Below are 15,737 nucleotides of genomic sequence, written 5' to 3' on the forward strand. Positions count from 1 at the left end.
AGGGTTCAACTAATGTTTTAATCCAGTTTTTAAACTGTAATTCTGATCAAAGTCTCCTATCTATATAAAACTTTCTAGAAATACATAAGGAAAATGTACAGACATTTAAATCCAACTTGGCTTTTTATTAATTAGTAATAAAACATCCACATCAAAGGAGTACTCAAAATCAAGTACTTACAAATAGCACCTTCTCTCATTTTAGCATTTAAGAATAAAAAATAAGAAGCTACAGAAATAAATCTGTTGCTTAAGTTCAAAAACACAGGCATTTCCTATCACCAAATCACGACTGCAATATGGGTACACTTTCCATGCTTTAACATCTCTTTACTCCCCAAAACAAAAATGATGTTTTCACTGCTTGAAAGTCATTTTTTACATCACTCCAACTTAACAGCATGCATCATTTATTAAATGGAAAACTGTATGTATGTAGGTATGTATACATATATATACACACACATATGTATTAATTACATGGAATATTCTCGATCCCATAAAAATTCGTTAGACAATTCTAATAACATAGTGATATAAGAGAACTTTTTTTCCTAGAAATCACTTATTGTGTACCAATACACACAAAAAATTTTTTTTAGCTGGTGTAACACAATGTACATCACTGTAATGGTCAGAATAAGCAGCGTGAGCTCTGCTCACATAAATAGTACAGTCTATTTTTCTGCTAACTTACCTCCAAGGTCTGAAGCCCTGTCCACTAAGTGTGACTCAAGGACTGCCGGTGCCATGGCAACTGCCAGGTACAGCAACAGGCAGCCATGACAACAGTCAGCAACGATGACGTCAGACAGTCTTGACAACAAAGCAAGATGCGCAGGTGAGGGTCGAGCTTTCCAGCCAGACCCCAAGGGATGAGGGCTGTAGCCCGAGAAAGAAGAAGGTGGGCAAATTCTGGGAGTCCAGGCAAGGGAGAAGGGAACGTTAACAACACTAGAGTAGTCCCGCCCCGCCCACTCCCCAACAGTCCACACTGGTCCAGGAGGACGTCTGGGAAGAGCAAAGAGGCCAGGCAGGGCACAGATGAACAGCGAAGAGGAAAGAAATGAGGAATTAGGGTAGAAGGGCTCAAGGGGCGGCGAACAGAAATGGTGGAGCCTCTTAGCGCTGCCTGAAGGCAGCAGGAAGTGGGGAGTGAAGGCAGCACTCACCAGGGTCTTTCCAGCCCCGGGCAGGGCCCGCGATCAGCAGAAGCAAAAGTAGGCTGAACAGAGCGCAGCGTCCAGCCGCTTCCGACCCGCCGGCCGCCACCATGGCGCTCGGTGAAGATGGCGCGCGGCTGCCGGGAGCTCGCAGGCCGGAATCCTGGCTGCGGAAGGCCGCGCACCGTTAAGCACCGACGCCAGCAGCTTCTGCCGTGGAAAAAGGAAGGCCTACCAGAGGGTCTCTGCTGCAGGGAAGGTCCGTGCGCCAGTCTGACGTCACTACGGCGGCGGCGCGTGGGGTAACTGGAGCGGTCGCTGCTGTCTCCGCCCCTGGAGGCCAGCGCGGCTGCGTGCGGAATCTAGGGCGGGGTGCCGCCGTTGAGGGCGGAGCCAAGGGCGGGACGCAGAGGCTGTGGGCGGGGCCTAGGGCCACCCTCCTGAAGGTTCAGCAAGAAGACTGAAACCATCACAACGCAAAATGTAAGTGTAGTCACGTTATTTACAAAACCTTAATAACCTTCCCGAGGGACGCTACTGTGCCTTACTCAACTTCACGTCTTCAGCAACTAACATAGCGTCTGGCGCATGATTTGTGTTCCATTAGTTTGCTAAATACAGAGTGGATTTGAGAGAGGCAGCACGGAAATATATTGTCTGGTTTCAGAAGCTCAGAACCTTTACATATTTCCTTCCACGTGGAGACAGTGGGAATTTACAAGATATCCGGAGGAGAAACTACCACCTAAATAAAGAACCAGCCAGGGAAAACAGTTAAGAGTGCATAGGCATTATCTTTGAGGTCTGACAGTCCTGGATTTCTCTCCTTAATTCATTAATTCAACAAATATAGGTTGAACGCCTAGTATGTTTCTGGCGCTGTTTTCAGCTTGGAGTATGCAGACAAGGTCCTTGTACTCATGGAGCTTACACTGATGAGAACTAAGACAAACAAAATTAAATAATAAATTAATAAACAAAGATAATAGTGATAAGTGCATTGATGAAATAAAACAGGGTGATACAGTAGAGACTAGGAGCCAGCTTCAGGGAGGGCCTTGCTGAGGAAGTGATTTTGAAGCTTTGAGACCTGAATGATGAGAAAATACAAAGATCGGGGGAGAGCCTTCACCGCCTGGGAAACAGTGGATGCAAAAGCCCTAAGTTTCTGTTTTGAGGAACATCATTCGTTAATTTGATTAACACCTTTACTATTAAGCACCTAACAGTACCTGCCAGGCACTGTTCTAGGCACTGGGGATACAGCAATGAATAAAACAAAACTTAGGGGTTGGGAGAGGCAAACAAAGCCAGGGCAACTGAAGCAAAGTAAGTTTGGGGAAGCGTGGAACAAGAGGAGGCATAACAGTGGTGGCTTGGAGTGGGACCAAGTGGGACTGGAATAAAGATAATAGAGAATTCTGGTCTCCACATGTTAGGTTTGAGGTGACTTTTAGGAATCCAGGTAGACATGTCAAATAGACACTTGGATATACAAGTCTGAATTTCAAAGCCAAGGTAAACTTGGTAGTTATGCTATCAAAAAGAAAACAGTATTTAATGCCACAGGAAGAGATACAATTCATAGGGAGAGAATTTAGATATAGCAAGGACGGACGCCCAGGACCAAATTAAGAGAACACTAACATTTGAAATTTGAGCAGAAGTTCCTAGAAAGAGTCTGAAAAGAAGTCTCTGGTGAGGCATAAGAAACAAACAGAACAGTGGTATGGTAGTTGAGAGAAAGAATGGTCACCAGTGTCCACTGTTGTTGAAAGTTTGGATCAAAAAGTGACCTTTGGATGTTGAAAGGTAGAGGTCACTAATTACCTTAAAAAGAGAATTTCTGTTATTTGAGATCCCATCAGTTGCCATGTACAGTTCTAGACAGTGGTGAACAAACATAAAACGTTGTACAAGTTTACACTCTAGTGGGAGAGACAGCCAACGAATAATATAGTTCAGATAAATAATAAGTGCCTTCAACGAAAATGCAACACAGCCATAAATTAATTTTAAAAAAGAAAGGAAATTAGGGGACTAGCACTTCCCTCAGCCACCAGGGCTTGTGCCCCAAAAGGCTTCCTAAATGTGATCTTCACCTCCCCCACCCCGGTAAACAGTCCCTTCCCCATGATGGCTTTTCCCTTTTCTCTCGTAGTTACACATCTGTTCATCCTGCTGTTGTCCCTCCCTCGGGGGAAATCTCACCTGACTGATCTAAATCAAAGACTGTCACAGGACTATCTATCCACTTTCTTTGCAATTATCATTGTTACAATGTTACGCTTTTTCATGTCTGTCTCACTCAACAACAAGTTCCTTGAGGACAGAAACCGTACCTAGTTTTGCTCACCTCAGTGTTCCCCACACATAATATCAGTAAATGTTCAATCAGTTTGTAGGATTACTTAACTAAATGTATTTGCACCTCTGCTTACTTTTTTCCTAGCCCTGTTACTACAAAAAAAAAAAAAAAAAAAATTCTCACAAACTCCCAAGAGCTCGGATTTGTATTGAATCCACCTGTTACAGAGTCCTGCCGCTCCTCCCTCTGGAGGTGGATCTCGCCAGACCCTAGTTCTGTTTCGGAAAGCGAGAAGCCTAGTGCAGACCACCCAACTGGCCTTACTCCTCCTTTATTACAAGATAGGGAGGAGAAAGAAATGGGTGCGCTTTGAAGGACGCATAAGGATCCCCCAAAGGCATCACACCTGGCCTCCCAAAGGACCGCGTCGACCCCGCTCACTTCCCAAGGATGGGGAGGTTGCGGGATGCGCGTTGGGGGCTGCGGGATGGACCTTCCCGGACACTGCACGGAACACGGGAGCTGGAGTCTCCACGGCCCGGAAACCGGGGCGGGAGCGGGAAGCCTCTCAGGGAGGCGATCCCACGGGAGCAGGGCCGGGGAGGAAGGGGTCAGCCCGAAGGCCCCCAGCCCGGCGCGCCCCCAACGCCCCAGCGCCCCAGCGCGAGCGCGAGCCGCCGGCGGAAGTGCTGTGTCGCGCACTTCCGGGTGTTGTCTGGCCGCCGTCGCGCGTCTCTGGTCTCCTGGCCGCCGCCGCCGTTGTCGCCTTGGGTCCCGGAGGCAGGAGCTACGTCACCGCCATGGCCGGCATCAAAGGTGGGCATGGGGCGCTGGGCGGCCGGAGGGATGCGCGGCCGCCCCCAGAGACGGGGAGGGGGCCCACGCAGGCCTCGCACGCCGCCTCCCGGGGCCGGGCGCGCGCCGCGGGGCCGTTGCGCTGGCTGCAGAGCCCCGACCCCCGACCCCGATCCCCGGCCTGCGCGCTCGGAGCCGAGGAGGGCGCGGCGGCCTCGGGGAAAGGACGGCGGGGTCGGCAGCTTTTCCGCCAACCCCCCACTTTATGCTGAGCTCGGCAGCGTCGCTCCCACTCGTCGCGCCCCGTACGGAGAATAAAGTGGCCCGCGGGGTGTTCGGAGTCCCGCAGCCGCTCGGGCCATCACACATGTTTTGCAGGAGTTTGCCTCCGCGAGCGAGGCGGGCAGAGGGTGGTTTTGAGGGGGTCGCTAGAGATGCCAGTTACGGAAAATCAGTGTCATTTCCCATTTAAAGGCACGAGTGCGGTCCTCGGGCGCTGAGCCCAACCGAGTCCCCCAAGAACGCCCTGGAAGGCCTTAGGGATGGTTCTTTCCCAAACCTCGGCGATCACATCCACGCTCAGGACCCGTGCTCAGAGCTTTAACGCTCCTAAAACGGATGCATTTTGATTTGCGGTGTTGGTCTGATAGGGTAGACCCTGTGAACGACCCCAGAGGGCTCCTTCTCCCTGCCCTCTCCACAGTTGCACGTTGAGGCTTTTTCACATTTCAAAGTTTTTATTTAGTTGGGTTTTTTTTTTTAAGGTAAAAGAGTTTTTCATTAAAACTCAATGGAAAAGTACTCGTTTATTAGTCAGTTTCCTTTAGAAATAAGGGATGTCGCATGCTTTCCAACTTGGAACGTTTCCAACGTTGAAAACAACGTTTTCAACTTAATTCTTGACAACCAATTACATTGATTTCCTGACCTGAGGCTTTGTAGAAGGGGCAGGCAAGCAGGAAGTGAAGAACTTCAATAACAGTGTTTTTTCTGTGTTTTTTATTTGCTTTAAGGACAGCTTTTGCTGAGCTGCTTCCCCAGAGTCACATTTTTACTTTATTTGTTTGTAACGTATGAAGACATTTCATTTCCTACAGAAAACTTTGTCAATTGACCGGCTGAGTTACTTTCCAGTCTCCTTTTGAACTCTAACAGACCTTTTAAAATCCCTGTGTGAAAGGCAGTTATGGTAGAATGCTGAGTTTTTTAGGATGTTGCCAGTTTCTCAGTTCTTCCCCATTTCTTTACTGTTAATAAATGCAGGAGTCTCTCTCAAGAAAATAACTTTGTGATTGTGGACTTAGGTGAATATTAATCAGCAAAAAGTGTCTCACATGGGATTGTACTTAAACTTTTGGATTCAGTAAGATTTTCTGATTGTTTATCAGGATGTTTTCTTCCTGTTGGCCTATCTTTATGTTAGGCGGGAGTGTTGCTATGATTTAATCCACGACTTATTTCTTAAGCCATTTGCCTGTTACTTTGTTATATACTGGATTTTTCTGGTAACTCCCAGGTTAGGGAAGTGGTCCCTTCTCCTACTGTAGTCTCTTCCTAATCACAAACTAGCACCCAGTCTTTTGAGAGTTTAGATAAATCGGGCTGTTCCATCCCCAGCCTGGAGGCTTTGGGAGTAGAAACCAGACTCATCTAAGTTTTGCCTTCTGGATGTCACATCACTCAATTACAGCATAAAATTTTGCCTCATTGATGTGTCATCTAGGACAACCATTTATACACAAATGATGAGTTTTGTATATAAATCAGCCTAATTGCTGATTTCATAAGACTGGAGAAACTTTACAACTTTTGATAACACTTTTGAGCAGTTTATTTAACCCCATTGGCATTTATCTTATCCATTGTGACTGGGAGGTGAGATGTCACATAAAATTATTTTTTGCTACCTGAATCTTATTTCAGTTCCTTGGGTTGTTGTTGTTGTTGTTGTTGTTAAGAAATCATTTTCATTAACTTTTTAAGAGTGTACTCAAAGACTTTAGACTCTTTTTTGAGGATAAGAACATAAGTAGGGACTTCTCTGGTGGCACAGTGGTTAAGAATCTGCCTGCCAATGCAGGGGACACAGGTTTGAGCCCTGGTCTGGGAAGATCCCACATGCCGCGGAGCAACTAAGCCCATGCGCCACAGCTACTGAGCCCTCGCTCTAGAGCCCACGAGCCACAGCTACTGAGCCCATGTGCCACAACTGCTGAAGCCCGCACGCCTAGAGCCTGTGCTCCGCAACAAGAGAAGCCACTGCAATGAGAAGCCCGCGCACCGCAATGAAGAGTAGCCCCCACTCGCCGCAACTAGAGAAAGCCTGCGCAGAAACGGAGACCCAACGCAGCAAAAAATAAATAAATTTTTTTTTTTTTTAAAAAGGAACATAAGTAATTTTTCTCTGTCATAGAACAGAGTTGACTTCAGCAACCAAGTCCTAAGGCTACTTATCTCTTGGCCAAGATTATCTATCGCAAATCTGGTATGCTCTTTGAGATTTTTATGCCTGGTTTAATCTTTTTTTTTTTTTTTTCAGTCTCTTCCCCCCAATCAGAGGGCAGTTCTTGCTTGTATGCAGCTCTCCCTCCTATTTCTCATCTCTTTAAGTATAGGAAGCAAAATAAGCTTACAAAATTTTGTCTTCACAAGATACAGATAACAGTAATCCAGGAAAGAAAAGTTACTTTTCACTTAACTTTGTTCTGGGTGCCTGAGTTGCCTATTGAAATATATATGTGTAAGTGAGCATAGGTGATCCTTTAAAATAAAAAGGTTTTATTCCGCTGGAATTCACACACAGTTGTCACAAAAAATGAATAAATAACTTCTGAGTAAGAGCCTAAGTGTCTGCTTATAAAGAATGTTAGCTTTAGTGTTGGGCTTTGTAGTATCTATGTTATCTGTTTCCTTCAGGAGTCTAAGCTCTATGCTGCATAAATGGCTTTTGAATAAATAAGGTGTTACTATAGTGATGAACTTAGCTGTTTGGCAGTTATATTTCACAAAGCAGAGATGGTGTTTTACTTCTTCAGCATGTCTTATAACAAGTATCTTTAGCGTTCAGAGAATTATTTGCATTTTAGATCTAGTCCAACCCTTATTTTATAGAAGAAAGAACAGACACTTAGATGACTTATTTAGTCAGCTAGTAAGTGGCTGGTAGGAGCTGGGACCCAGTGCCTCCTGACTCTCAGTTACAGCTCTTTCTGCTCTGCTGCATTGGGCTCTCTTCTCTTTTTTCATCTCCCTCTCTCTCTCTTCCCTTTGCTTCCTTTCGTTCATTCTGCACATGTTTATTATTGAGTGTTAAGAGCTGAGGCCTGAACGTCAGCAACAGAAGAGCTCCTTCCCTGCTCTTGTGTGAACAGCTTACAAGGGAAGACATACAAACCAGTATAACATTGCAGCTGTGATAAATGAGCACAGGGGAGGCATCCAGAGCAAAGAGGACCTCTGCACGTGCACGTCCCTCAGCCTGGGATGTTCCCCCCAGATAGCCACGAGATTGATTCACTTCTTCATTTTATATAGATCTCTGCTTAGATGTCTCCTCATCAGAGATGCCTTCCCAGCTGATGCATCTAGAATAGCACCCCCTTACTTGATTTTTTCCCCATAACATTTGATATTTATTTGCTTACTTTTTTAAAAAATTGCTTTATTCTCCCACCAGAATGTAAGCATGAGAGCAAGAGCTTCGATTTCTTTTCATTGCACTGTCTCCAGTGTCAAGAACAGTGTGTGACACACAGTAGGCACTCAGTAGATATTTGTGGAATAAGTGAATAAATAAACATAATGGGAATCGGTCTAGTCAGGGGCTTTGCAAAAATTTCACTGAGGAAGAGATAACTGGGCTGTGACCTGAAGGAAAAGTAGGAGTTAATCTTGGCAGAAAGAGGCAAGGACTGGGACAAGAATTCAAGCTCCGTGAGTGACATGGCCTTGCCTGTTCATTAACATGTCCCCAGCACCTGTTAGTTATTTGGTTCTGTGTAGACATTTATTGAATGAAATAAGTGAATGAAAAAGCGTCTGAGGTAGAAGGGATAGCATGTGTAAAGGCCCTGTGAGTGAGGGAGCCAGCTGATTTCCAGGAGAGGAAAGGGGACCAGTACAGCTGCAGTGTAGAAACCAAGGGGTGCTATCCTGGTGTGATGTGTGTCCGAGCAAGGAAGTGGGGTCAGTTTATGAAGACCTGTCTTGAACTGAACAAAACAAACGGTAAATTTGATATTTTCCTTACGGCTTACATGGCATTCCCTTGTAAACGTTAAGTTCCTCTTTTGCTGCAGATTAAAGTGCAAATGTATCTTTTTCTTTGTGCAACTGAAAATCTAATGGCATTAAGGACTAAGTAAATGTCTTCACGGTTGACATGACCTACATCACTGATCTGAATGAAAACTAAATCTGCCCAGCTCCCATGTCAGTGGCTGCCCTTGATTATGACCATCTTAATTCAGAGAAGTATATCAGTAATTCTTAGCAGCATTTAACCCCTTGTGTTAATTTTGGTTTGTATATGTTGGATTTTGTCTTGGTAATTTGTAGACCTTCGACAGCTCTTTTGAATTTTAATGTTTCTGTTAGGGTTAGTGGACTGCATCATTTTTTTTAAAAAGTAAGTTATTCTCTTAGCCACTGTAGTTGCAGGAATACAGGTTGTATAGAATTCAAAATAAATTGATAATTTGTTTCTTTCCTTAATTCTAGGCCATTGATTAACTATGTATATTCAGGGAAGTTGTTTCTACTCACTTATCTGTGTGAAAACACTTTATAAAACATAATGCTTGGGCTTCCCTGGTGGCGCAGTGGTTGAAAGTCCGCCTGCCGATGCAGGGGACATGGGTTCGTGCCCCGGTCCGGGAGGATCCCACATGCCACAGAGCGGCTGGGCCCGTGAGCCATGGCCGCTGAGCCTGCGCGTCCGGGGCCTGTGCTCCACAATGGGAGAGGTCACAACAGTGAGAGGCCCGTGTACCACACACACACACACACACACACACACACACACACACACACACACACACACAATGCTTTGTATAAGTGTGTGTGTGACTTCAGAAACTATATTTCAGCTATAGAATGCATCTATTGCTTGTGATAATGTCTTAAAACAGTGATACCACCGAAGGGTTGTATCTGTTATCTTGCAGATTTTCTAATGTATAGGAGCTTAGGGAAAGAAACCCAGCTATTGTTTTGCAAACTATTTAAATATCTGTAGCAGAATTAATTGATTGAGACTACTGACTACAGATATCCTCAGACACTTTTCACCTGTTCCTGTTGGGGTGTGTGTGTGCAGGAAGTAGGAACTGCTCAGGAGAGGGTTTCCCATAGTTGAGGCTTCTGAAGTACAGTAAAGTTGACTGCAGAGTTTCTCCACATAAACTGTAATGATCTGAGGAGTGATATCATACTAATGCCTGGAGGAGCATTGATCTCGCAGACTGGGATGCTTATTTGACACGGAACCAGTAATTTGGGAATGTGGTGTTGTGCTGGTGATAGGTCAGGGCTTTGAATATCAGTATCACTGTATTTTGCTTTGCAGATGCCACAAAAGACTTACTCTGAAACCAGATAACTTCAGCTTTTGAAGATGATTCACTAATACATTTGCTTTTTTGATGTGTTTTGTTTGCTTTTTGCCTCTGGGATCACAGGTAATGTTCAGACTGCTAATAGTAATATTAATAAAAATAGTGTTAATTTAATTTAATTACTATTTCTATTTGTCTTTTTATTATTTACTTTGCAGCTTTGATTAGTTTGTCCTTTGGAGGAGCAATTGGGCTGATGTTTTTGATGCTTGGATGTGCCCTTCCAATATACAAGTATGTAAAATTTTTGTCTTTTTGAGTGTTTAAGTGTAAAATTTTTCTACTTTTAAAATTAAAAAAAATTTTTTTTACTACAATAGAAGTAATCCTGAGAAATGGTCATTTACCAAGGACAAACTTTAAGTCTTCACTTAAAATGTGTTTGAAAAGATTTTAGGACAGCAGCATGCAAAAAAGACTGGCTGTCCTTGACTACTGCTGAGTCTTTCATGGCAGGAAAGCAACACAGTAGCCCAGCACTACTGCTTAATTTTGAGAACCAATTGATTAAATTAAATACAAGAACATGTAAAATGTCTTTTGAGCAAAAACAAACAAAAACCTGTAAGCAGAGTCAAGAGCAACTGACAAAAAGTCATGTAAACAATTACTTTCCTTAGGACAGAGAGAATTTTTTTTTTAATTAATACGATAAATTAGTAAGAAAAATACAGGGCTACCCTGGTGGTGCAGTGGTTAAGAATCCGCCTGCCAATGCCGGGGACACAGATTGGAGCCCTGGTCCAGGAAGATCCCACATTCTGCGGGGCAACTAAGTCCATGCACCACAACTACTGAGCCTGCGCTCTACAGCCTGCGAGCCACAACTGCTGAACCTGCGTACCACAACTACCGAAGCCTGCACACCTAGAGCCGGTGCTCCGCAACAAGAGAAGGCACTGCAGTGAGAAGCCTGCGCACTCAACGAAGAGTAGCCCCCGCTCGCCATAACTACAGAAAGGCCGCGTGCAGCAACAAAGACCCAACACAGCCAAAAATAAATAAACAAAATAAATAATTTTTTAAAGAAAAAAAAAGAAAAAGACAGACAATGCAATAGAAAAATGAACTACAAATATGAAAAAAGAACTGCAGATTGCTACTAAGAACATGAAAATATACTCAACCTCACTCAAAATTAAATGAAATCCATTGGCAAAGATAAAAGATATGGCAAACAAGCATTGTCATGTACTCTGAGTGGAAGTTTAAATAGGTGCAAGTCCTCTGGGAGGCCAGCTTGCCTTTACCTCTCAAAATGTATATATTCTTTGAACTAGCTTTTCCACTTCTTAGAATTACTCATAGAAATCCACTTACAGATGTCTGCAAAGATATGTGTAGTCGGGGCAGAGTATGGATGTTCATGGCAGCCTTGTTTATAATAACAACAACAACAACAAAAACTGGAAGCATCCTAAAGGTCTGTCAGAAGAAAAATGATAAATTATAGTACATCATCAATGAAAATACTAGGCAGTCTTAAAAATAATAAGAGCTGGATTGCTAATACGTAAAATAAGATATATTGTTAAATTTAAAAGTACAGTGATTCATTCATATCTTTAAAGTTTATCTATATGGGAATATGGAAGGAGCCAGATCAGTAGGAGCGGGGAAGACACAGGCATCCTTGGTTTTTCACTTTTTGTGCTTTTATATTTTTTGCACGTTTTTTCCCTTAAACTTATGTCCATTTGTAATTTTTTTTTCTCAAAATATTTAGGAAAAGATCTTTTAGAAAAAACATATAGATAAATCTTTGCTTATCATGAGTGTCTAAGTACAAGCAAATCTCCATTATGATGTGTGCTTTATTTTATGGCAGTTTTAAAAGCTGTCTATTTCTTTTTAACTTTTTATTTTGAAATGACTATGGGCTCTCAAGAAGTTGCAAAAGTAGTTCAGAGAAGTCCCTTATACCCTTCACACATCTTCTCCCAGTGTTAATATCTTACACAACTGTTCTATATGATCACAAACAGGAAATGACATTGGCACAATACAATAGCTAGACTGTAGGCTAAAAGCCATCTATTTTTTTTTTTTTTAAAGCCATCTATTTTTATTGTGATAAAGTTGATATTCTGACTGAAAATCTTCAATGTTACTGTCAGTTCATTTTCTGTATTTTGATTTCAGTATTTTGGGAGTTCCTAGTGACCTGTGGAAAGTTTGGGAGTGTTCCAGCCTCATGCTAAGGCAGGATATTAGAAGTCAAGGGCATGAATCTTGAATTTTAAAAATTACTGTTAATAATTCCATTTTTCAATAATCCCTTTTTATTTATAACCTAAAATGAAAAAATATTTTTTTTTAATTTTGGGCTTTGATTCCAACTGTTAAAATTCATAAAGTGTTTTATATTAATTTGAGAAATATTTAATCAGTGTATTATAACTTTAGGAATACTGTGACTCTAAATGTCTCTCTTTTCAGTGTTCAGGTTATAGCTTATTTTTAAAGTGTGTTATATTTTGTACCTTGCAACGTGCTTCGGTCCTTATTTTTAAAAAGAGTGGATTTTGTGTGAGGAAAATGACAAAGAGAGCAAAAACTACATTAACTTATTTTTCTTTTTCTAGCCAATACTGGCCTCTCTTTGTTCTGTTTTTTTACATCCTTTCACCTATTCCATACTGCATAGCAAGAAGATTAGTGGATGATACGGACGCTATGAGTAATGCCTGTAAGGAACTGGCCATATTTCTTACAACAGGCATTGTAGTCTCAGCTTTTGGACTCCCTATTGTATTTGCCAGAGCACACCTGGTAAGTGAAAGCATTCTTCTACTAATGGTTTTACATTAGATTGTGTTCAGTTTTTCTCAGGAAAATAGTTTTTGTTAAATGACATGAAAAAGAGACGAGAGACACAGGAGCCTAGAGGATGAGAGAGAAAAATCTTACTTTTGTTGTTGTTAACTGGTGGAAATACTGGAGAGCATGGGCAGCGACAGTTGGCTTCACTGTCAGAATTGGGCACGTGGACTCGGCCAGTGCGGAACAACACAGGCCTGCCCTGTATAGCTTAAACACGGAAGACCGAGGAGATCCGTGTTCTCTGCAGGTGGGAGAGTACCAAAGGGTAGAAGAGGCCTCCCAGACTCACCAGTCAGATTCACTCCTCCATCTCTGGGCGGGTGGAGATGGCAGAGAAGACGGACTGGCTGCCCTTCCACGTGGAAAGGGCGATGACTCCCCGCCTCTTGAAAAGAATGTGCACGAGTGTGTTTGCATCTCTGATACTTTAAATTTAATCTGCTCTCTAGATGAAATTTTTAGGTTCACTAATGAAGAGTTGGAGCAAACTGCTTTGTAAACAGAAAATTGTAGAATTCTGTGCTGCCTCCTCATAGCCTGGAAGTTAGGCTTGCTGTTGAATAATTATCATCTTCCATGACTTTCTGTCTCTTTAAAGGAACCAGCAATACATAAGAAGAGCATTACATGTTCAACAGCGGCAAAGTTATTATTACAAGTTGTATTTGTTTTGGATCGTGATTGGCTACAACTAGAGCCTGATTCACTTTTCGTTTCCTTGTTGTTTTTCATGTCTATTAACTGAGCGTTTCTGTCTTCATCTGTAGATCGAGTGGGGAGCTTGTGCACTTGTCCTCACCGGAAACACTGTCATCTTTGCAACTATCCTGGGCTTTTTCTTGGTCTTCGGCAGCAATGATGACTTCAGCTGGCAGCAGTGGTGAAAAGAATTACTGAACTCTTGTCAGATGGACTTCTCGTCATTTCTCAGCCGTCCGTGCACACAGGAGGTGGGGCAATGATGCTGAGCGACAGAGCAAGCCTCTGGGGGTGCTCTAGGTGCTCCTTCTCTCTTGTATTGTAAGCATACTATTTTCACAGAGACTTGCTACAGGATTAAAAGGATTTTCTCTTTTGGAAAAGCTTGACTGATTTCACACTTATCTCTAGTATGCTTTTTGTGGTGTCCTGCTGAATTTAAATATTTATGTGTTTTCCCTGTTCAGTTTTTTTTTTAACCAGTATGCAATGTTAAATATTTTTTTAATCTAATAACCATTTGCATTGGTTACAAGCTAGAGTTCTGCTGGCTATTACTGGGCTAAAGTACTTTTTTTTTTTCTTAAAATTATTTAACCTCCATTACTACACAAAGTTATAAAGATAAGTTTTTCAGTCAGTCAGGATGACATCACTCCCAATTTTATGCAAACATGCAGACTTTTAGCATACCTTATAGATGATATACTCAGTGCAAATATAGCTGCATTTATACCTCAGAGGGGCCAAGTATTAATGCCACGCCCTCCATAAGGGTTGCTTGTTTTGCTGGAAAGCAGGTGTTTTGTGAATTGAAAATTATTTTATGGAATTGCTACAAAGGAGTGCTTTTATTCTCAATTGTTAGAAGAACTTACTGTTAAAGGTAAGAGTGTAAAAACAGATTTTTGAGATATGGTTTTTATTTATGTTATAATTTGAGTTGCATTGTGGGAAGAAACGATGTAGAAATTCCATTTTTTTGAATCCTGTTTCTATTTATAAGTGAACTGTTTAATCTTCTTTCAGTCTTTCATGTTTTACATGGGTAAAGGGACACACACAGAATTACTACTGATACGGGAAAGTGTATGTTTGCATCCTACATACTAGAAAACCTTTTCCTGCCTCCTCCTTATAACTTATTTTATACATTGTATATATTAAGTAAAATAACTTTTCCAATACGGTTTAATAACACGTTAAATTAGAGGTTTTAAAGCACCTGGAGAGTGATTGCTCCACCATACATTCAGAGTGCCCCAGCCCCGCAAGGCCTTGACGTGATTAACAAGTGACTTGTTAGTTATGCCAATAATTCGTGTATTAACAACTCAAGATTTAGACCACGGTAATTGTAGTTCTTATACCCTAAGGTTATATCATATGTAATTTAAAAATATTTAAGGCAAGTTTCCTGTATACCTCTCAACTGTTTTGATTTTTATTTCACTGTCATAGATTTGCTGTTTCCTTTTATAAATGGCCTTGATTGTGTGAATTAATGCAAAGTAGCCAAATCCAGCTGTATAGCAGCTTCAGACACAAAGCTGACCAAAAATTTCCCAGTAACCAGGCATGATCAAATTGTAGTGGTCGGGCTTCCCTGGTGGTGCAGTGGTTGAGAGTCCGCCTGCTGGTGCAGGGGACGCGGGTTCGTGCCCCAGTCCGGGAAGATCCCACATGCCGCAGCGCGGCTGGGCCCCTGAGCCATGGCCGCTGAGCCTGCGCGTCCAGAGCCTGTGCTCCGCAACGGGAGAGGCCACAACAGTGAGAGGCCCGCGTACCGCAAAAAAAAAAAAAAAAAAATTGTAGTGGTCATTCCATCTCACAATTATTAGTGCTTTTTTTCAGGAGCTAGTTATGAAAGTGTTCAAGTTGGTCTGACAGTATTTTGTTAAGGACATTTGTTTATATATTTATTCAGTATACTTACATAAAATCTGTTCTGCCTTCAGACGAAATGGAGTAATCATGACAACTGTCTTGTTCTATAAGTTGATTTCTCCAAAAAATGGGAACAAATTGTGGGTTTGTTCAGCTTTTTACTAAAGATGCCTCAAGGCCACGGTCTTTATCGCCCAACTCAAGTTGTTACTTTGAGCCATGAGATGGGAAGCAGAATAAAAATGCGTGCGTGTGGCTGTCGCATTTACACACAGGCTGAAAGCAGCTTGCAGTGTTAGGATATGGTAGGTGTAAAGACGGAGGGGCAGCCACACGTGGATTAAGCAGCTGGTGATACAGTTGGGAACTCAGTGCCTGTGATCTACTCAATTTTTTTTCTTTTTTCTTTTTTTTTTTTTTTTTTTTTTTTTGCCGAAAGTACATTCT

At 42.4% G+C, this 15,737-nt stretch overlaps 2 protein-coding genes across 2 annotated transcripts in view; one reads left to right on the top strand and one right to left on the bottom strand.

Moving 5' to 3' along the window:
- Positions 1–4,164, bottom strand: part of SARAF (store-operated calcium entry associated regulatory factor) — a 21,665-nt gene extending 17,501 nt beyond the window's left edge. The window contains exons 1-2 of the mRNA XM_059049266.2: positions 3,878–4,164; positions 1,173–1,623 (exon numbers count right to left, since the gene is read on the bottom strand). Coding sequence (XP_058905249.1) covers positions 1,173–1,275 — 103 coding nt within the window. The 5' untranslated portion in view covers positions 1,276–1,623; positions 3,878–4,164. The remainder of the gene's footprint in view (positions 1–1,172; positions 1,624–3,877) is intronic.
- On the top strand, positions 3,949–13,786 carry LEPROTL1 (leptin receptor overlapping transcript like 1). Its single transcript, XM_059049259.2, has 4 exons — positions 3,949–4,287; positions 10,040–10,115; positions 12,467–12,653; positions 13,472–13,786. Exons 1-4 carry the CDS (start codon positions 4,272–4,274, stop codon positions 13,586–13,588), a joined length of 396 nt encoding a protein of 131 aa, XP_058905242.1. The 5' UTR covers positions 3,949–4,271; the 3' UTR covers positions 13,589–13,786.
- Positions 13,787–15,737: the final 1,951 nt, after the last annotated feature.

Source organism: Kogia breviceps, chromosome 20, assembly GCF_026419965.1.
Source record: "Kogia breviceps isolate mKogBre1 chromosome 20, mKogBre1 haplotype 1, whole genome shotgun sequence".
NCBI classification, from domain to species: Eukaryota; Metazoa; Chordata; class Mammalia; order Artiodactyla; family Physeteridae; genus Kogia; species Kogia breviceps.